This window comes from Lycium ferocissimum, chromosome 8, assembly GCF_029784015.1.
Source record: "Lycium ferocissimum isolate CSIRO_LF1 chromosome 8, AGI_CSIRO_Lferr_CH_V1, whole genome shotgun sequence".
Taxonomy (NCBI): Eukaryota; Viridiplantae; Streptophyta; class Magnoliopsida; order Solanales; family Solanaceae; genus Lycium; species Lycium ferocissimum.
In genome coordinates, this window is record NC_081349.1 from 27,792,475 (window position 1) to 27,816,230 (window position 23,756).

Consider the following 23,756-nt stretch of genomic DNA (forward strand, 5'->3'; position numbering starts at 1 on the left):
CGTTAAGAATTGGCCTAGACCCACATCAGTTTCAGATATTCGCAGTTTCTTGGGTCTAGCAGGCTATTACCGACGGTTCGTAGAGGGGTTTTCGTCTATTTCAAAGACCATTGACCAAGTTGATGAAGAAGAAGTTAAATTTCAGTGGTCAGATGCCTGTGAGCGCAGTTTCGAGGAATTGAAAACGAGATTAACTTCTGCGCCAGTTTTGACTCTACCAGAGGGAACCGAAGGGTTCGTGGTTTATTGTGATGCTTCGGGAGTTGGTCTCGGATGTGTCTTAATGCAACATGGTAAGGTTGTAGCTTATGCATCTCGTCAGCTCAAGGTTCACGAAAAGAATTATCCGACTCATGACCTAGAGTTGGCAGCTGTTGTTTTTGCACTTAAGATATGGCGTCATTATTTGTATGGAGTGCATGTTGATATTTTCACAGATCATAAAAGCCTGCAAAGATATCTTCAAGCAAAGGGAGTTGAATCTGAGGCAAAGGAGATGGCTCGAATTGCTTAAGGACTACGATGTGGACATTCTTTACCATCCGGGCAAAGCGAATGTTGTAGCTGATGCTCTTAGTCGGCGTTCCATGGGAAGTATAGCCCACGTGGACGTAGATAAGAGAGTTATGACAAAGGAAGTTCATCATTTAGCCAATTCTTGAGTTCGACTTTTGGACTCCGAGGATGGTGGTGTGGATGTTCGTAATAGAGCTCTTTCCTCTTTAGTTGTCAAGTCAAGGAGAAACAGCTTAATGATCCCTACTTGCCGCAATGAAAGAAGGATTCACAAGCACAAGACGACGGCTTTTGAACAAGGGGGAGATGATGGTACCTTGAGGTACCGAGGTAGATTGTGTGTTCCAGATGTAGATGGGCTCAGAGAGAGAATCATGTCAGAAGCTCACAATTCCAGGTATTCCATTCACCCAGGTTCTACTAAAATGTACCATGATCTAAAGGAGATTTATTGGTGGAATGATATGAAGAAGAATGTAGCAGACTTTGTAGCTAAATGTCCAAATTGTCAGCAAGTGAAAGCTGAACACCAGAGGCCTGGTGGTTTGGCTCAGAATATCGATATTCCGGTCTGGAAATGGGAAATGATCAATATGGACTTCGTATCAGGTTTACCTCGTTCAGCCTAGAGACACGACTCTATTTGGGTGATCGTTGACAAAGCTTACTAAGTCAAGACACTTTTGCCAGTCAAGACCACAGATTCGAAGAAGATTATGCCAAGCCGTATGTTAATGAGATTGTCGATTGCATGGGACACCGTTGTCCATCATTTCGGATCGTGGTGCTCGCTTACGCCGACTTCGGAAATCTTTTCGAAAGGATTGGGTACCAAGGTTAACCTTAGCATGCCTTTTCATCCGCAAACAGACGGGCAGCGAGCGTACTATTCGTACTCCTCGGAGGACATGCCGAGGGCATGCGTCTTGGATTTCAAGGGTAATTGGGATGATCACCGCTCCTCTTATCGAGTTTTCGTATAATAACAACATCATGCTAGTATTGGGATGGCACCGTTTGAAGCTCGTATGGGCGAAGGTGTAGATCACCAATTGGTTGGTTCGAAGTTGGTGAAGCAGTAGTTGCTAGGACCGATTTGGTTTATCAAAGGCGGAGAAGGTCAAGTTAATTCGAGCGTTTGAAAACGGCCGTAGTCGCCGAAGTCTTACACGTATGCGAGGCGAAGGGACTTAGAATTTTCAGTCGATGATTGGGTGTTCCTAAAAGTCTCACCCATGAAGGGTGTTATGAGATTTGGCAAGAAAGGCAAACTCAGTCCCAGATATATTGGACCTTACAGAATTCTGCGAAGGGTTGGTCTAGTAGCTTACGAATTGGAGTTGCCACAAGATTTGGTTGCCGTGCATCCCGTATTCCATGTGTCCATGTTGAGGAAGTGTGTAGGGGACCCGTCGTTAGTTGTTCCTGTTGATACCATATCAGTTAAGGATGGTTTGACTTATGAGGAGATTCCCGTAGCCATTCTTGACCGTCGTATTCGCAAGTTGAGAACTAAGGAAGTGGCCTCGCAAAGTCCTGTGGAGGAGTCAGAAGGTGGAGGAAGCTACATGGGAAGCCGAGGAGGATATGAAATCCAAGTACCCATTTCTGTTTGAACAGCAAGCAGAGAACCTTCAAGGTAACTTTCCATAAGCCCATGTCATGTCATGTCTCATGTTTCACGCTCATGTCATGTACCCGGCGCTTATGTTTCATGTCTCATGCCTCAGTATTCACGTTTTCATGTAATCACATCATGTCATGTCTCATGTTTCATGTTAGGTTTTCTTCACATCCGTGTATTCAAGCCATGCCCCCATGTCCTCGACCATGACCCATCATTCGAGGACGAATGATCCTAAGGGGGAGATATTGTAACACCCCGTACCATTAACTCGGACTCGAGCATGATCCTAGACCAAAAGAAACCAAAAGAAAACATGAGCCTAGACTAAGGCATCACCGCGAATCGCATGTGCTACACGCGAGTCGCAGCGGTGTCGCATCCGTCGACAGAGAGGTGCCAAGGAAGACGTAGTCGTGCACCACACGCGACACCATGTGCGATTCGCATGTTACACACGCGAGTCGCATATGTCATCGCATCCGTGACGAGAGGTACCAAAGAATGACGTGAAGGTATGCAAAGACCTGCGACGGTTCGGTGCAACATGCGACTCGCATGTTGCACATGCGACACCATGTGCGAATCGCACATGGTGCACAGGGTATTTTCGTCCGGAAGTTTTCCCGTTTTTGGACATCCTATAAATAGGTTTTCTAGGGTCTGGGACTGATTATTCAAATAGCTAAATCATTGGTATTCCTTGTGGAGCACATGCAAGTGTTGATTAAACATCTCCTAGGGATTTCTTACTTTTGGTATCTCCTCCACCCAACATTTTGGTAAACCCTAACTAAACCCGTTCAAGATTCAAGAATCAAGAATTGGGGAATACTTTCAAAACTCGTGTCTCTAATTCAAGTGTTGAAGCAATTAAGGTATGTAGAACTTCCATCCACGTGGGGAATCTCTACGTTCTTCCCCATGCTCCGTTTCTTGATATCATGAAGTACAAACCCTAGGGCATTAAACCCAACATATTGGTAGCCCATAGTTATGTATTTATGTACATGAATTTTGTATCTATATTCGTCATTGTATTCCTAATCTTCCATTATGGTTATTAGGAACCCTAGCTTAATCCATGAATCATGAATTCTTCCTCATGTGTTCTCATTATGTTTATATGAAAATTTATGATTTTATGTAGCAAGTCACATGCATGTTTTCAAGTCAATTACTTATATAATTATGAACTATGGTTATTACTCATGAATCAAGAACATGTTTGCAAGACTATGACAAGTTATTTCATGAAACCATGTTACAAGTTATTTCGTGAAATCATGATTACAAGTTATTTACAAGTTATTTCACGAAAATCATGGGCTTCTTAGCCAACTATATCATGTTCATGTTTTTGGGATTGTTTAGTTAACCGAGAAGGCTCAGATAGCCTGAAACTACGTTGCCACCGTAGGATAAGGGTTGTCGCAGGTAGGCAACACCTTCATTATGCATTTGATCCTTACATGCTATTATTACTTAAATCTCATATCCCCCGGCAAGGTGTGAGTGTTCTCCCGGGTAGGCGCAAGTACCGCATCATGTTGTCGGTTACTATAGCATTCCCCACGTTACAAGAAGTTTTATATACATGTATTTTCATTGAATTATTGTTTTCGTACTTTACTCACGTTTCATGCTCATGTTCAAGTTACATTCAGTTTCCGTTCATGTTCTATACCTATGTATGCCATGTTCTTCATCTCAGCAGGTTTTACATACTAGTACTATTCACTATGTACTAACGTCCCTTTTGCCCGGGCCCGCACTTCACTTGGCAGCATACCGATTTTCGGAGCATACGCCGCGAGATCACCTCGCACGCCTTATCGCGAGCCCCACTCCTCTCGGGAGTTATATATATTTAGTATGCAACATGGAGTCTTTATATTTAGTATGCGATGTTAGTGGTAGTCATCCATGGGCCATGTTTTCGGTAGTTAGTATGAGATAATTTCAAGACTTTATGTTTATTTTTAGAGGTTTCATAGATCATATAGATTATAGTTTGATGCCCGTGTTGATAAGCAAGCCATGAGTTGCTCGGACACAGTGTGGTGCATTCATGATTTCGGGCGTGACGTACTATTATGTCTTCATACAATATTTCATGCTATGAGATGGTTTCAAGATTTTATTCCGCAAATTATATTTCCATGATTTATTTAAATTGCATCATATAGATTATATTGTTTGATGCCCATGTTGACAACGCTCATGTTCATGCTCTAGTTGGGTTCGTGCACATGTAGAAAGAAGGAAACCGAACACCTTACGCCTTATCCGTCAAGCCACCACTTAAAGAATTCCTTACACCGATGCCGGGAACCCTTCACCCGAACATATATATCAAAGAAAATTTATACATCTTTAATCATACTTTCATCATATTTCCATCAACTTAAAAGAAAATTTAATTATTGAAGACTAAATAAATCTTTCTAGAGTTACGAAAATTTGGGCAGCATCTCCCCTATATCATATACTTCCTCCAAATACCAAAACAACTCCCAAACAATACCAACAACAACATCCTCAATATTCTACAAGATAAATATGTATATTTTCATCCAAAACTCTCTTCAAACCTCAATCCATAAACCAACAACATCAACACAACAAGCTATAACTTTTATTCTTGTAAATATTCCTAAATCAATGTTGATAAAGAGAGAGATTCAATGATTCATACCTTATCTTTACTAAAGTAGCAAGATCTTCAATATTTACTTTGTTTCCAAGCCAACTCCAACACAAAACGAAATTATAATCGCGACTACACGTTGTCCGGACCTCGATTAATACTCCCTAACTTGAAATTTACTCAAAATCCTCACTTTTATGTGATATAAGAGCTCTCTTGCTTGCTGAATTTTCTGGAATATTTTAACCCTTTTATAGTGGCTAAGAGTCGGCGATAACTAAATACTTTTGAATTTAACGTTTCAACGCGCTTTGTCAGCCGAATTTGTAACGTCCATAATTCTCTACTCCGATGTCCTATCAATGAGTGATTTGTTGCATTGGAAACTAGACTCATTCTCTAACTTCATTTTAGGCTTTTGCTTTACCTCAAAACTCATCAATACTAAAGATATTCTTCCTCAATTTGGGCCAAAATTGCCCCTCATATTTTCTTCAAAATTCCAACAAATTTAATTTCCTTGATTCAATTTTTTCTTCAATCCTTCTATAGCTTATCATATGAACTTAAACCCTCATAAACATAAGATAAGCACATCTATGCTCGTGTATCCTTGGAGGTAACTCCAATGTCCATACTTAAAACCGCCAACACCTACGAATTTCCGCGTACCAAACTACGGGGTGTAACACTTGCTGCCCATGGTTTTCATGAATATAACTTGCTTGTACATGGATATCATGAATTATATCTTGTTTGCATGAACTTGTAAAACATGTATAGTATTTTCTTGAAAATAACATAATATATCATAAACTAGTTCTATGATAACCCATGGAATTGATATATGGGTTTTTCATAGATTACGAACAAGTTCTTAATAATCATAAAGAAATATCAAGAACTCAATGATGGAATTATAACAATTCATACATAATAGAATCATGGACATGGACCTAAATTATCACGAATTTTGGTATAGAAACCACTGTTTTCGTAAAGAATCATAATTTATGGATTATGTGTGTGGAAGAACAATGATGTTCCCACACGTAGATAGTAACTCTAAATACCTTAATCGGTAACTCCAAAACTTGAAGAAAAGTCTCAATCTTTGAAGAAGAATTCAAAAAGCTTTGAATTTGAAACCTTGAGAGGAGTTTTCACCGATTTTCGTAGCTACGTTCGTGGCTCAAAGGGTGTTAACCATCAAATCCAATCTTTACCATTCATATTTTAGACTTATGTGTTATGAACACTCAATTAAAATTTGGGTTCGATCCAACGGTTAGATTATCGGGGAACACCAAATTAATATGGCTGGTCGGAATGAAACTCAACGGAAAAAATACTAGAGTTTTCTCCAATTTTTTACAACTCTTGATTTTTATAGGTAACGGGATGGATGGATTTATTCTAGTCGTTATAAATGATAAACCTTGTAGAATACAAAGGTTCTTGATTAAAATATTTACCTTGGAGGAAACCTTAGGAAACTAGATTGCCAAACCAAATTCTTGAAGGTTTCTTGATTTTTCTTGATTGCAAGAATGAGTTTCTTGAAAGATTGAAGTGTCTAGGTTCTTTAGGGATGGAGGTAGAGAGAAAACTAATAGTATCTTAGGGTTTACAATAGTGTTATGGACGTTTTTGCTTCATAAAATAATAAAATAGGGAGTCCCAATTCGAGTAGGAAAAGGCTAAAAAACGTAACCCAAAATCTGAAAATTCTGCTCTAACCAGCGTTAGTAAAATAGGCATAACCCTTAGCATAGAGCTCTGTTTGAGCTCCACAAGATACCGTTGGAAAGCTATTCCAAAGGGCTACAACTTTCATGTTTTAAATTTTCTCAAATTATCAACTAATCAAGGAGTTACGGGTGCCCGAAGTAGGCTGGTCAACCACTTTCGTAATACGTACAAACTTTCAAATTTTTCGCTAAAACTCTAACGATACGAGTCTGACATGAGTTCTAAGATACGGGGTGTTACACACACTATATGCCAAAGAGATGGCGAGGGAAAGAAAATACCTTAAGGCAGAGTTTTGAAGGCAAAATTAAGGCAGAGTTTTGCTAAGGTAGAGTTTGAAACTCTGCTCGAATCATGCAAAATTCTGCCTTAAGGTAGAGTTTGAAACTCTGCCCGAATTATGCAAAACTCTGCCTTGCGAATTTTTTTAAAATTTTGACTAAGCAGGGGGTTTGAACCCGAAACCAAGGAGTTATAACCACCAATTTAATGGGCAAAAATTAAAGACCACCCCAAAATAAGGGCATTCCTGCGAATTGCCCTGTAAAAATCAACCAGCCATCCAACCCATGTAGCAACCCCAATCTAAATCTGGACCAGCCCACATAGAATCCCCTTTAATGCTATATTAAGTCTGTTTGTAATAAAATCCAATTAAAGTACACTTAATATTCATTCAATTGTAATTACTCAAATATACGTTAGTTTTCATTTCATCTTATGTTACTAATTCAATTGTATACTAATAGCTACTAAAGCAAATGTTATCCGATGCATAACATTTTCTCTTTTCATTGGAAACTCTTTTCACAAGAAGTTTGTTTTCTTTTTATGTTTTTTCTCATTATGTAATATATATATTAATAAAAGTTTTAGATGACTGTTGTGTTGTTATATCCCGTATTTTCGCGTATTCGGGAAAGTTGGAAATAATTTTGGGCTTGCAAGGAATAAGGTAATAATTGATTTTATTTAACACATGTGTTGTTTATGAAAGAATATTAATATGGAAGTGCTGAGGAAGGCTAGGGGTAAAACTGAAATTTTGGAAATTAGTTTCGGGGATTACAAAATAAGAACCACATTAATTGGGCTTAAAAAAGAAAAAAGAAGAAACAAAAGGCCCAAAGGGGTGTAGTGGCCGGCCAAAGTCCAAGTGAGAAGGCCCAAGCCCAATTTTTGTTAATTAATCCATGTGGAAGTTAATAAAAAGGATTATTAAGTCTTCCATTTGAAGAAGTTTCAAGAACAAACAAGAAAAATAAGAGAAGAGAGAGCAAGAAAAAAAAAAAAGAAGGCCTCACGGCCAAGGAAAAAAAAAAAAATCTTGAGCCTTCATCCTTGGTCCAAAAATTTATCTCTTTTTGAATTCCTACTAAGCTCAAGGTGCTCTTCAATGTAGTAGAATTATTTTGGCAAGAAAATCATTTTTGTGGCAAGTGGAAGATTTTGGCAAAGGTGAGAATTCTATTCCTTTTATGCTTTGAATGACTTACATGCATGTTGTAGTATGTGGAAGTGAACGGAAATTATGAACTTTATGTGTTGTGGGTATGAAGGTGTAGCCGTGTGGTATGATTGGTAGAGGAAGGGGGAATAAATTTTATTTAGTGTGTTAGTTATGTTGTTGTGACCTTACGATGTAGATGGAAGCATAATAGTCTAGAATTGGCATGAAAATTAGTTGTAAGTTGTTGTAGGAGAATTATGTGAATTTATTATAGTTTTATGAAATTATGAGAATGGAGTTGTAAGAAGTAAATTGTTGTTTTAGTTTGTGAAATTGAAAGAAGAAAATGTGTCGTCGTAGTTTTGTCGCACCTATGGGAATTTCGGGTGAAGTAGGTGTTGGTGAAAAATTTGTATACTTTGTGAATATTTCGTAGAAATGATATGAAATATTTCCAAATTGTATTGTAATGATCTTGATTAGTAAATGAATATGAGAAGGTTGGTATTGATGTTGGAATGAAAACTATTACATTATGTTGGAAAGGAGACTAGTTATGCTATATTGTGTTTTATAATGATTGTTGGTGTTGTTGGTGGTGTTGTTGAATTATTTTGGCCGAGTTGAATTCTCGGGGTGTCGTATTTATAGGGGAGGTGCTGCCCAAATTTCTGTAGACAAATAGCGAATTAAAGAACGCTAAAAGTCTTACTATTGACAATTGATAAATGTGACCATTTGTAGATTTTGAGCGAAACGGGAATTGAATTTGGACGAGCGTAAGACGCAACTAAGGTATGTAAAGTATTGCCCTTCATTCTTTGGCATGTTCTAAACATAATAGGCTCGGACGCGAGCCTTAGATACGACCCTGTTCCTAGTAATCTGAGATTGAAATTTGCTCCATTTCATTCAGTAAGATTGAATTGTTTTTTTTAAATATTTTGTCGGCAAAATAACTTATATGTATGCAACCTTCACAAATGAAGTCGGAATGCCCTAAAACCCTCTTGGATGACGCCATAAGACCTATGATCCATAATTTACGTACGCCACCTCGGTTCGGCCCAAGGTGGGCCCACAAAATTCTGATACTTCCTGTATGGTTTTAACTAACTCATTTCTGTCCGAAATTCACAGGTAACTTTGATTATTATTCTGTTACTATATGACAAGTATTATGACTATATTTATGAGTCTTATGATATATTTTGACATCTGGAACGGTTCTGGACATGTTATTCTGATGTAATCTGTCGTGCCATCCCAAATGACCTACATGCGTGTATTATGAATATTGTCCGATTACTTTGATTTGACCTACCGTTTGACCTACTTCAGTTTCATTGAGTCTGTATAATGATCTGTATGCATATGGTTTCTCATTAATCTGTTCGTGGACGCCTCAACGCTTCTTTCACTGCGCCCGGGCCAGGTTCTGTTATTCGTGCACATTCCACTGCATTGTTCACCGCGTCCCCGCGTGCGCGGCCGGGATCCGTTTACATCCGTATATGATCCGATGATGTGATGGTATGGGGATGGCGGCCGGTGATGGCATATGATCCGTCCGTCCACCGCGTCCCGCACTAAGAGGCGGGATCTGCCACGCGTCCCTCGCTGAGGTCGGGATCCGATATATATATATATATATATATATATATATATATATATATGCTATATGTATCTGTATATGCTTATGATTCTGCATGCATGATTCTGTCTGGTATACGTCTGTATGTCTGATCTGGATTATGACTCTGTTTGTTACACTTCTGAAAATCTGGGTCGGATACTGATTCTGTCTGCTGCACTCCTGTACGTCTGATTCGGAGTATCATTTAGTCTGTCACACTTTTGTACCTCTGACCCAACTTACGATTTTGTCAGCCACACTCTGTACTCCTGATCCGTGTTATGATTCTGCCAGATATATTCTGAGCCTCTGATTCATATTACGACTCTGTCGGCTATACCCTGTACTCACCATATATAGTTATACTCTGTATTTCTGATTCGATTTCGTGTTCGATTCTGTCGGCTATATTTCTGTACTTCTGGTTCAGACTATGACTATATTTATTTGTTACATTTTCGCTTTACATACTCGGTACATTTTCCGTACTGACCCCCTGTTCTCCGGGGGGGGGGTCGCGCCACATGCCCGCGAGTACGGACGCACCGCGTGATACGCCACATTATAGGATCCACGTTCGTCGTTTGAGTGCTCCTTTTGATCCGGAGCTTATACTTTTTTGGTATATACCTTTTGCTGTTGTATATTCGTACATATGGTCATCCGGGTACGGCGGGGCCCCCGTCCCGTCATATGATTCGTTATGTCTGCGAGGCTTTGTACATGTATGTGGGTTGTGGGTTGTCACTGTTCGGTAGGTATGTATGAGATTGCGACATGAGTAACTCTGTTTGCTATGATGGCCTTAACGGCTTATGTATAAGTCCCTGTATGTATATATATTTTCGTGCAATATATTCTATGTCTGTATGAACTTGTGTATGTCCAATCTGGATTAGCTGGTTGGTACGCCAACTCTGTCAGGTAGGTACGTATGGGTGCCCAGTTAGGACACCGGTCGCGGCCCACGGGGTTGGGTCGTGACATGTGTATATCAAATTTTAACAATCCTACTCGGTACTTCCTCACTCCTTAAATATCTTTTCATCATGTATTTGTCTTTTATTTCTAAGTTTCTGTGTTTTCTCCCTTTTTTTTGTATTTCTTATTTTTAACCTTTGTTCTTAATAACTCTCTTCTTTAACCACACCCCGAACATGACCAACATTTCGTCCTTTATTATCTGGACATTTTCAAGGTCTTTCAAAACCTAGGAATTTATAGGTTAATCCATCGAGTTTATTAAGAAATTAAGAGAATAACCATATACTAAGAGTAATGAATCCATAATAACATGAATTTACTAAAACATGGATTTATATAACGTAGATTTTTACAAAAGCAAACTAGTAATATATCGAAACGGGAGAGTAAAACAGAAACATAGTTTAAATATAAAGACTTACATGACTTAAAGATGGAGAGAGGTTTCCCTTTCGGGGAACCCCAAAAACGACTTCATACACTTGAAAACTTATTCTTAAAGCCGCTACTATTTTACAAGAAAGCTTTATATTACAAGGTTTGGAATTTGGAAGATGATTTTGGGCATTGGTGAAAAGGAAGGGGAATATGATTTTCTCTGGATGTTGCTTGATTGTTGGATGCCTTCTGTCTTCGTAAGAGGTCTCTATTTATAGTTGCTTACGGACTTCAACTTCGGACTTCATTCTGCTTAAAGAACCTTTTTGACTTCAGTCGGGTACACTTTAGGCCCCATCATCACGTGAAGTTTTCAGAAGATGCTTGCATTATTATTCTTGCCTGTCCTATAGGTGCATTATCATCTTTGTTTCTTTCTTGGCTAGGTTCGCTTTTTTCTTCTTTGCTGTCATAATTACATGTCTACTGGCTTTTTCATGTGTCAAGATTGTGCAGGGCTATTGAATCGAAACTCATCCCTGAATCGTCGTTTAGGTCTTGTGAATCTTGAAAATTAGCATTCTGGAAATCTTCGTTAAAACCTTCAGGGTCTGAACTGTGTATTGGGGATATTTCTGGACTAGCATTTTTTACTATATGCTTGTCTTGGTTTTCTTTTTCTTGGAAAAACTTCTCTAATGTCTGTTTTACTATATCTTCAATTTTGTCATTTTTTTTTCTTTTTCAAAATTACGCTTTTCTTTTTTGAGGCTTCTCTTGTGTAAATGTTCTGGGTAGTCTTCGTCTTGTCTGACTTAATGAACCTTCATCTTTACTTTTTGGCAAAGTGACAGCTATTAACGGATTTGTTGAGTCTTTACCGACTACTGTTTGAACTGGACTAGCTGTATCTGTATCCGATACAGTGAATTTTGTTGCATTCATTGGGGAATGCACACCCTTCTCATCCATTTGTCTTGCGATGGAAAACTCTGTGATTGAACTAATTCGAATTTCTTGCCTGGAGTTTGTGTTCTAAATTTCTCACTTGCTCCATGAGGTATCGAAGTCTCATTCTTCTGGCTTAACCTCTTGAATGCTTCAGTCATAGATGAGCAATGATCACAGAAAATTACTTTATCTGTGTCTTTTTGGATATTGTATTGAGGGGTCTTTTCTGGGTTTTGTCCGAGTGCTGGAGAAATATAATAATTTGGTCCTAATATTCCTCTAGCATAATCTAATGCTTCTGTGAAATCATTAAAACCTTTTAAAAGAGGCTTTTCTATATTCTTTATCGAATTTATAACTTCTATCCATGTTTGAAAAATATCGTTTGTCTTGCCATGTATTACCACATAATATTTAAATCTTTTTTCTTGGCTTTGTCTGTGAAATATTGGCATAAAACATTTAAGGCTGCTATAAGATATTTTGTGTCTCTTTTATTGCATGCTATCCACAAATTGTCTACCAAACATCTTTGTTGTCTGTCTATTACACGCTCTGCTAATATTCTAAATAACATATTTGAAGGTGGAAAAGATATCAAATTATGTTTTCCAAACCACATTCTGTCTATAATAGTATCGTCTACTGAAGCTTGTGATGTAAAATGAAGATTACATAGTACTGTTTGAGTATATATGTCTGAGGGTGAGGCTTGAACGCCTTTTCCCTTGTCTGCAGTCTTGGGAACTCTTGGTCTCATGCTGTCAATATAAACATTTTTATTAGTTGATAGTAATTTTTAACCTACTTAACTGGTTTGCTAAGTTATTATCCTTTCCTTTAATATGTTCAAATATTAAATTATAGATTGATAAAGTATCGAAAAAATTTAACCATCTTCTTCTACTACTATGTTTATCATTTATCTTCTGATGAAATTTAACTATAGCTTCACAATCAGTTCTAATTAATATTTCAAGCTTATTTAAAATAAATAATCTAAAACTATTTAATCCGTATATTACAGCTAATATTTCTGCATCTATACTACTCATATTTCCTTTTTCTTTATACTTACCACTTTGGTAAGCACCTATTTTTTCTTCACTCTTGTTACTATATTTATTAGGTCTCGCTTTTACAATTGCTCCCCATCCTTCCAAACTGCCATCTGTTTCGATGATTAAATAGTCTGTTTCTAATGGCATATTTAAGTCAGGAACAGTTTTTATTTTTTCTTTAATTTTTTGTACTAATTTAATATCCTCCGTATTAAAAAAATTTGTCCTGTAGAACCTGTCTTAGAATATAAGGGTCCTGCTATTTTACCTAAATCTTTTATAAAAATTTTAGCATAATTTACTATTCCTAAAAAAATTGTAATTCTTTAATATTATCTAGTTTATCTGGCATTTCTAGAGATTTTTCAGCTATATGGGGTTGTAATTTAATCTTCCCATCTCCTAAGACTACTCCTAAGAAATTTATGTAATTTTTACATAATTCCATCATCTTTTTTCTAATTATTATTCCATTACGTTATCTACAAATAATCTAAAAACAGTTTGTAAATGTCCTAGATTTTCTTTAATATCTTTACTAAATACTAATATATCATCTAAATATTCTAGTACAAATCTTTTATATTCTCCGAATATACTATCCATTTTTCCTTGAAAAATTGGTGGAGCTATCTTTAATCCGAATGGCATTACCAACCATTCAAAATGTCCTTCAGGACAAGTGAATGTCGTCCATTCTATACTTTTTTCATGCTTTTTTACCTACCAATATCCGATTTACAATCAAATTACTAAATATTTTCATTCCTGATATTCTGTTTATCTGGTAGTTTGTATCCATCTATTCTAGTATTATTATTAAGTCTTTTATAATTTATTACCATTCTAGCTTTTCCTCTTATTATATCTCTATGATTTCTTACCATAAAGGCTGCTGACCTATGTTTAGAGGTAGATCTCCTTATTACCCCTAAATTCATTAATTCCTTAATCTGAGTCTTGAAATCTTCTAAGTCTTGATTTGTAGCTTCTATTGAGGATATTTTTATTATGTATTCTGGGTTTATTATATCTTACATACAATCTTATTATTTCCCAGTGTTTTACAGGTTTTTCTCCTATTATTTCTATTTCATCTAGTATTTTTATTATGTTATCTAAATCTCTTTGATTTTTTTATTATTCCTATTTTTTCTATTCCTGTTTTCAAATTATATAATTTTGTTTCTACATCTATCAGAGTATAATATTTTTTGAATATATCTACGTCTTCATTGTCTTCTAAAATAATTTTTTTGATTCTGTTTTTATTTTACAGCTTGTGTTATTATCTTTACAGTCTTCACAAAGACTTATCCCGTTGCGCAGTCTGCAGGTCTCGCGATCCGGATTTTTCTATTTCTTATTTTAGTTTCAGTTTTTATTGTTTGTACTGGTGTATGAGTAATATTTTTTAAGAAAATTACTCCATCTCTAGTGAGCAAACAACTACCAATATTATGTAACATAAAACTTAGTCCTAACACAAAGTCTACATTTATATTTAAGTCTCTTACCCATATTTTATCCATCTTGTAACTAGGCTTAAAGAATTCTGAGCATGTATTTACAAAGCTGATTTGTGATTTATCAACATAATGTATATATATATATATTGTGTTCCATCCATTTGCATTGCTGCAACTGGTTTTTCTAGAGTTTTAATTAAATTTGGTGGAACTATCCTTTTATTTATTATATATTTTGTGCATCCCAAATCTACTAATGTTAATGTCTCTATTTCATAATATATATATATATATATATATATATATATATATATATATATATATATATATATATATATATATATATGACACACACACACACACACACACACACACCTTTTCACTTTTACTTGTCACTTTTTGCATATCAAGATAAGACAATTTATTCTTTCCTGTTTTACCCATAATTTTAATTACTCACTTCAAATCATTTTTGAAATTCAATAAAAAGATGGACTAATTAATATGGGTAGATTGGTAAATTATGCACTTCATTTATTATTTCTTAAACAGTGTGAAAAGTCCAAAGTGAACAAGTAAAAGTGAATATATATATATATATATATATATATATATATATATATATATATATATATATATATATATATATATATATATATATATATATATATTAAAGCTAGGCAATAAGAGAGTGATGTAGCACCTCTCTTTGGTCAAGAAACATATTTATCTTTTTCTCCTTCTTTTTTTTTTTTTTTTGACATTTTTCCTTTTTTTTTTCCCATTTATCTTATCTTATTAGTCAAGGATAAAAGTCACAATTATTAGTATTTATTATCCCAACTTTTCACTCTTTATTGAAAAACAAAACTCCTATACACGTAATAATTCTGATTCCATTGATATTCTCTATTAATGGTCCTTCAAAGCTCACATTATTTACAAAAAAATTAAAATTAAAAAAAAAGTGCCAAGAAAGTCAAGTGACGCAGAAGATAAATAAAGGGCAATTTGATTCATGAATTGTTTTATACAATGTTTTAGATAATATATATATCATTATGTGTTAGAAACTCTTTTTGTTCTATTTGTAGATGGTGTAGAGATGTAACCGGTGCCGAATTATCCCATCCTTTTCCTTTGTCATTTTTTGCTCTCTTTTTCATCTAATTGTTATCTCTCTTTTTCATCTAATAGATTCAGGAAAATGCTATGTTTTAGCATCACTCTTTCAGCAGATTGTGTGTTCGGAGCATTATCTGCCAAACGACAAATGTAATGAGACAAAATAAATAGGTCATTCATACCATGATTTTATTAGGATGAATAAGATCATATATAAGTATTTGGAAATCTCTTCAGCTATATATATATATATATTATCAACAGTGTTAAGTTGTCTTCTTGAATGAAAGGCCACAACTAAACCAGGTAAAAGGATAACCAGTACTTGTCATTTGTGAAGTATGTAAAGAGAAGTCTTCAAATCATGTCCTCTTGGTTGCAAGGTACATAAGTGCAATGGCCTCCCACATTTTCTATTTAATTTTCAATTTCTTCGTTATGTTTTCTTGATTAAAATTTGTTGCGTCTAATTTGACTTCTAATATTATTGAATTGAGGATGCTCATAAAATTTACAATTGCGTACATTTGAAGGTATATTAGCTCACTGGTCATCGTTCTTACGTTTCCTCAATGGTCCATGATGTGATACATCTACACGCGATATTTTTGTAAACTTAATTTAGCACATTTTTCTTCCTTAAAATTTTTAGTCTCTTACACTTCAATGAAAATATGAATACAACAACTACACATTGCCTCTTGATTTTATAGAATTGTTTAACTGCAATTAACTTAACCAGCGTTTAACTTCACCTCTAAAATGTTGAGAAGTGTTCTTCCTACGAAAATAGTTAATGCTTTAATTTTGCTTTTCTATTTGATCTTTTTATATGTATATTTTCCTCACACATTCGATTTTTATTTTTTTGTATGCATTCTTACATTACATATATTTTTTATCTTTTATTTTTTGTATTATAAATTTTTATTTCATTTATATCAACTAAATATAGAAAAAGATGTATGGCCGCGCGATTTAGTTAACTAGTATAAGAGTAACTGGGAGAACTTGCAAAAAGGTATTTTATATACTCAACTTGCCCTTCTTGAAGGATCTTAATTAGTACTTTTATTACCTAAAATATTCAATTACACTGACATCCTGAACTAATCACAATCGAGAGGGCCGAGGGTATAATCGGATGGATAAAATTTATTCATCTTTAATTAGAGATCTCAATTTCAAATTGTAATATTAAAAAAATCAGGTAGGAAGTACTCCCCTTTAGATGGGCCTCACACGACACAAACTGAGATTAATTGGGCCAGCATTTCGGATCCGAAATGGTTTAGGAGTACTAATTATATTTTTGGAAAACAGCACAAAATACCCATAAAAAGTAAAATATTTATCCGGCTATGTCCTCTCATAAATTCATTTTGTTTCTATCCAGTTCGGTCGAAACTATTTACCCGAGTACCTCCTTGCCCAAATCCTTCCTCCATGATACCATATTAGTATTTTTATATACCATGATGGTATCATGAAGGGCTGAGGAGTGTCTCATTGGAGGACTGAAGCATTCCTCCATGATACCATATATGTATGTTTATATACCATGATGGTATCATGGAGGACTGAGGAGTGTCTCGTTGGAGGACTGAAGCATTTCTCCATGATACTATTTATGTATATAACATGACGTATCATAGAGATATTTTTTTTTAAAAAAAATAAATGAACATGGTCCTCTATAATACTTTGTCAGTATATTACATATAACATATGAGTTTCATATGCGCTGATGAGTGTTTCTGCAGAAATGAGAGAAGTCCTCTATGATACCATCATGGTATATAGGAGATACCATGTTGGTATCCTTGTCTTGGGGAATCCAGATAAATAATTTTGGGGTTACGAAAGTAAGGGACATGGCCAAATAATTTTTTTGGATGTCGTAGACATTTATATTCTTTTCCCTTATATTTTTATAGACAAATTCAAGCAATTATCCAACTTAACAATACTTTGAATTCCTTAATTTTAATAGAACTTTCCCAATTTTCAAGCTCGATAAATCTCCTATACAAATTAGTTTTCCAAGCTACCAGCCTTACCACTATTCCTTAGATTTTGAAGTTGATTAGGTGAAGGAGTTTCTAATGTAAGTGAAAGAAAATAAAGAGAAAAAAAAATTGAGAAAGTCTTGAGAGTTGTGATAGAAAAATCAGAGAGAAGATTTTTAATTTTTTTTTTTAATTTATTGGAGGTTGTATATATTATGTGAAGACTTGCTTTGAATGAAGAACAGTAGCGTAAGATTTCTTTTGTAATTAGAAATTTAATTATGTATATGTTAGTGAAAATATAATAAATTACAGTTGGAAAATTAAAGTAATAATAAAAAATAAAAAAGCATGATATCCATATCTTTATGTTTATATAAGCTTCATTATAAGATGACTTATCAAAATAAAACGGACAACGTCGACCGAAAACAACTTCTTATTTCTAAGAGTTATTTGTGAGTCCAAAGCTCGTAACACTGGTATATTGAGTAAATTGGAGACTTGGAATATTTTTCATTGTCTCAAATCTCTTTTTCACTACACCAACCTCAAATTATAAACACAGCACAATATTCTTTTTCATCTACAACATAATACTATTTTTCATCCACACAACACAAGAAAGAAAGCATCCTTCATACAGATGTAAGATTTCTTCCGCTTAGTAAATATCACGATGGTGGATAATAATTTGAGATGTAGTGGGATAATTAGTAGGAGATAATGAGAAAACATGACATAGTGGTTACATAAGAAAAATGACCACTTTCTGGCCACTAATATGCCGTTTTAATATTTTTATTTTAATATTAAAAAAAAAAATGATATCTCTGGTAAATCCCCCAAAAACTAACCTATCGAACTACGTTTTGTAATTAGTAAAATTTATTCAATCTCATTATGCACGGCATTCTCTGTGCCCATCAAATGTGCCAATGACTGATAGGATCCTAATTGGAAACTCTAGAAATCAAAATAAACAAAATTCAGAAATTGAAAGTAAGATGAGATTTGGGGATGAGAAGATAAGAGGATAGGAAGTTAGGAACTAGACCCACTTGATGATGAACTCTATAGGCAAATTTGGGTAAATTAAACCCACACCCTCCTAATTGGAATTCAATCAATGAACCTAAGGGTGTCAGGAGATACCATGTTGGTGGGATTTATCCGGGACACAGGTGGGCAAGACCACCCCCGCCCCCCCACCGGTAGCCGGGTGATGGCCCACCGAGGCATCGGGACTTCAAATAAAAAAAATAAAAGACAAGATAAATACTACATTTTAATAATAAGTATTTTAAAAACATTGTATCGAATAAATTAAGAGTCTCTTTTTACGGTTTTCTTTAAAATTGTATTTTAAAGCTAGACAATCTTGTTTTCTCAAATATACCTTTGATTTTCGGTATATAGTATATATTATCACTTATCTCATTACCTTTGATAAATCATTCGGTTCATTTCATGCCTTTTCACAAGTGTCTATGCAACCCCCCCCCCCCCATCAAATGTATATGTCCAATGTTGCATTTTAACATGTTCCTCGATCCTAATTTGAAACTCTAGAAATCAAAATAAACAAAATAGCAAATTTAGATAAAGAGAGAATTGAAGAATTGTGTGAAAATGAAGAAGAATGGAGGGGATTTATAGTTTGAAAAATGACCAAAGTGCGAGTTATTCATAAATTTTGGGGTTCAAATAAAATTAGCAACGGCTAGTTTTTAAATTTACAACGGCTATGAATTTGACGGCACTAAACTTTTTAATTTAGTTGTAAATTTAATTTTATTATTAGTAGTAAATGTAAATGTAATTAGAACTTTTAAAAAAAAAGAAAAAAAGCCCGCCACTAACTAAAACCCGGCCCTCTTAGCCCACTACGTACCCCTACCGGGTAGGGGCGGACGAATTCAATCAATTTATATGAACCTAAGACACCACTTATGAACCTAAGCTATTTGAATTTCAAGGAAGACTCTAATTGATTTCACAAATGAGCAATCCTATGTAAAATTCAATGGAAATGATTCAATTAGCAACTAAAAAATCACACTTAGTCAACCAAACAAACTATATTAAGTTATCACTAAACAAACTCTCAACTCACAAGTTTGTCATCAATCTTCCAGGTAAATGTAAATGAAGACTAAGGGGTCTATTTATACTAAAGCTTATTACAACAAAGGTCCAAAAGTGGCCTTTACGGAAATAACCCCACATGAGACCTTGAGCCTTCACACACCCATTGACTTGCATTCATAGCCCCGGATTGCACCCCTAGCCTTGAATTGTGTTCCTAACCATGAGTTGCAACCTTTAGCCATGAATTGCACTTCTAGCCCTCTTGCGCTTCTAGCCACTTTGTGTAGTAGCCTCCATTCTTTTGACTTCCCCTTCAACCCTTTCCCAAGCTATCTTCCACACGTTGTAGGCTTCCTTATGTGGCTCATGTGGGTCTCCCAAGGGTTCCAAAGCCTCTTGTTGTATCCACATTGCTGGTAAGGCTCGGGATTCCTTGACTTGACCTTGGATGGAATGTCTTGAATGAATTGTGGCTATCGATATCGTATCAGTGACAATCAGGATGAAAGTGTAAAAGAGGACCCATGTCAAACCGATGAGACAGTTGAAAAACTGGTAAAAACAATTCAAATATTTCACAAGTATTTGGGTAGACCATCTACTATGAGATGCAGAGGAAAAAATTCTGTGAAATTTTCATAGTTCAAAGGTAGGAATTGGACTAGTCTAACTTTGTGCTTGTTCAATTATTCGCAAAGAAGAGCATATATGACCATTTGAAACAAAACCTTTGCAATTATCAAACAATGTACAACATGAAGCTGAACCCCGAACAATGCACGTTTGGTGTATCTTCTGGTAAATTCCAAGTGGGAATTTTAAAACTGATAATTGCAATATGCTCAGAACTTTACACCTCGAAAACTTTTCGAAAGGCTATGGATCAATGATATCCTTGGGGATCATACAAAAATTAACATGAAGCCAAGATCATTTTCATTTATTATGAAGATGAAAGATACATTACAGATGAACACAAAGTACCAGAAAAGGCATACAACTACTCTTAAAGGACAACCTTGGACGGCGTCGAGGCTTATTCATTACTACACGTAGCTTAGTGGCCTATTTAGATCGGTACAAAGACGATTTGATCATCTTGAAGAAAATGACAAATTGGTGTACCAGGCTTAACATTGAGAGATACAAAAGGAAACGCTTTTGGGTTCCAAAAAGATGTATCTTTGTGGCACACTGATAATGCTTTCACTTTTGTTCCATCAGTACCCACCATAGATACCATAAATGTTTTTGTACTTCCTCCAACGTGACAGTAATGTAGTGCATATGCATAGTTAAGCTTGTGGCATACCATGTTATCCCCATCAGCTATTTGTTGAACTTGTTCAATTGTGTATCGTTGCGATTCTTGAGTTTCCCCTTGTACCTCAGAAGTAATCGCCAGGATATTATTTGTCCCTAGGACGGATATCCCGAAATCTACCATAGACTCTAAAGAAGTCGCACAAGTTTTCTTCTCTTTATGTTTTACTTCTGGCTCTTCACAAAGTTTGATTGATTTCTCAATTGTTTGAGCATCCTTCGATTTACTATCTATCAAGAAATGGTTGAGAATCTCTGGGAGTTTCTCCATCGAGAAGGGAATGGATTCCGCAAATCGTCGAGGCAAAAATGGTGCTTCATTTTTGTTTAAGAGAGAGGGATAGTTGATAATTGTACCTTTCTCCAAGTCCTTTTCTAATATGAAGTACTGATTCAAAGGACCATCAGTTACTTGTTTGATAGGGTTTTCCTTCTCTTGCACCTTTTTTAGCATAAGGCGTTCATATGCCGAATTAATAGCATGATGCCAGCTAATGGCTATATATCCACTTAAACCATAGTAAACTTTCTCCTTAGTGTTATCTTGTTTCAGCTCAGGAAAAATATTGTCTGTAAAATGACGATGACAATAAATTATATAAACACATACGTACGATAAATTATTTTAGTGATGTTACAATTACTTTTTGTGATCTTGACAAAAAAAATTAAGTAAGCTGATTTCAAAATTTAATTTTGTCTATCAGTTATTTAATTTGAGTAATTTACCGAATTTATAAGTTAAAGGTATTAAAGGAGTTAAACCTGACAAACCTTAAGGATTTTATGTGCCTGCATATATGTGCGGTGTGTCCTTCGCTTGGATTTCGTAGTTCTTTAAAAATATTATTTTAGTTATATGATCTTTTCACAAGAAAAGTATGAAAAAATAATATAGGAAATCTGCAAAAATAGTAGCAGTAATATTCCAAAGCGACATGCAGGAAATTATTAATTTCACTTAATATGAGGTCTTAAATAATTAAGATGCATGTCTACTTGGAAATACCATCCTCTGCTTAGATTAGTAGTTTAATTGAGCAATATTTGTTTGTTAGTTCTGTTTCAAACTAGATTAAATCTACAAACTCTCTTGATTGATCAATTGATTTATAGCTCTTTACAAATTTAGTATTTAGTATTATATGTTTTCTTAGAAAATTTATTTATTTAACATATAAAAGATCTGAAAATAACATTTTATTTTTTGCAGAATTTCTCTTATAAACAAATATAATTATAAGTCAAAATATGCATAAACACATCAGAAGACAAATTATGAAGCGAACAAAAGTCTCTTAACATGTAATGTAAATATTATCAATGGGAATTCATAGAGCCGATCTCAATCGAAGGCTGACCTGATTGGGGAGGACCTGGTAGGGGAGGACCTGATTGGGGAAGGAAATTTGTAATGACTTTGGGGATTGGAGTGTTGGGCAATTTTACTTTCCAATAAACCTCCGGAGATATCGCTGCATGAGTACTTGCCACAAAAGCAAACTACATATATACACATCAATAAAAGAAAATCTATCAGTACCACCCATGTAAACAATAAGCTTTCCATTTTCAACGAGTAAATTTCATTAGATCAAACTTAAGCTTGAGCTGTCATTTTTTGGTGAGCTAAAAACTAATTAGAATAAATTATACTCAAACCCCTTAACCAGAGTTGGGAATTTAGTAGAATTTATCCTGATTTAATTTGTCAAAGAGCATATAAGTTAAGTTGATTGAAAATTGAAGTGTTATGCGACAATATTTACCTTCTCGAGTATTCTTTTAGAATCAATAAATATGATAAATTTTCAAAATAAAAATAACTAGAAAAGGACCAAACTTAAATAAGTTGTGAATGATAAGACAAAAGCTATACAAAAATGCTACTCACCACTAAAATGGTAAGGGCCTGCAACTTCATCCTGTATTTTTGCTATGATAGATATTGTAGAAATAGCTAAGCTTGGATGGAATTCAGAACAGAAACTGTCCTTTATTTATAGGCATAAAATGCACTACGTCCCACTTAGTGAAAAAAATAAATTAATTTATATTTATATTAAAAATTTAAAATATGACTTGACTATTTATAAAATATGAGTAGATTACTTAATTATTGAGCAATACGTTTTGGATAATGTGACAGTAAACAGATCTCGATAGATGAAGCAATTAAAGATTGCAATAATCCAAAAATATCTGCTTATCCAAACTATAATATACTAATTTGAAAAGAAAAAAATTCTATTACAATTTTTTCGAAATCTTTTGTTTCTTCCAAAGGATCTATATTATAATTCCAAAAATATAAAATCTCAAGTTTTTTATCTTGAAAAAACTTGTTTCCATGTGAAATAGCAACAGAAAATGTTCCACAGCATTCTAATTTTGGGATAACTATAAAGCTCACTGATCAGTAAAGTATTCAAGTCAGCTCGAGATCATAACCTATATCTTATATTCTATATAAATACTGTATAACTTAGATGACTTTGGCATACAAGTAACATTAGTGTTTCCATGTGAAATATTATTTATTTGGTAGCTGACCAAGATATATATAATCTTCCATAATTAACTTCACGCAACCAAGCATTTATTTGGTAACTCGCAACTGGATATTTTCTAAACGATTCCCATGTTATTCAATAATTTTGGAGTCTGATTGATTTAGACTGACTTAAGGAGTATTTTCTATGAATTGAAGTTGGATCACTTTGGGAAGTACTAATAG

At 34.8% G+C, this 23,756-nt stretch overlaps 2 protein-coding genes across 2 annotated transcripts in view; both read right to left on the bottom strand.

The window, feature by feature from the left end:
• The window catches only part of LOC132067795 (BURP domain-containing protein 5-like), an 82,838-nt gene extending 59,865 nt beyond the window's left edge, over nucleotides 1–22,973 (bottom strand). Inside the window, exon 1 of the mRNA XM_059461122.1 lies at nucleotides 22,951–22,973. The gene's annotated coding sequence lies outside the window, so the exon portion shown is untranslated. The remainder of the gene's footprint in view (nucleotides 1–22,950) is intronic.
• On the bottom strand, nucleotides 20,616–23,036 carry LOC132067796 (BURP domain-containing protein 3-like). Its single transcript, XM_059461123.1, has 3 exons — nucleotides 22,914–23,036; nucleotides 22,411–22,522; nucleotides 20,616–21,589 (listed from the first exon to the last, which is right to left on the bottom strand). Exons 1-3 carry the CDS (start codon nucleotides 22,941–22,943, stop codon nucleotides 20,766–20,768), a joined length of 966 nt encoding a protein of 321 aa, XP_059317106.1. The 5' UTR covers nucleotides 22,944–23,036; the 3' UTR covers nucleotides 20,616–20,765.
• Between the last annotated feature and the right edge of the window lie 720 nt (nucleotides 23,037–23,756).

Coding starts and splice junctions, on each gene's coding strand:
- LOC132067796 (XM_059461123.1), bottom strand. CDS start 22,943: ATGAAGTTGCAGGCCCTTACCATTTTAGTG. Junction 22,523..22,913: donor AGGCCCTTACCATTTTAGTG/GTGAGTAGCATT, acceptor GTATATATGTAG/TTTGCTTTTGTGGCAAGTAC. Junction 21,590..22,410: donor AAATTTCCTTCCCCAATCAG/GTCCTCCCCTAC, acceptor GTCATTTTACAG/ACAATATTTTTCCTGAGCTG.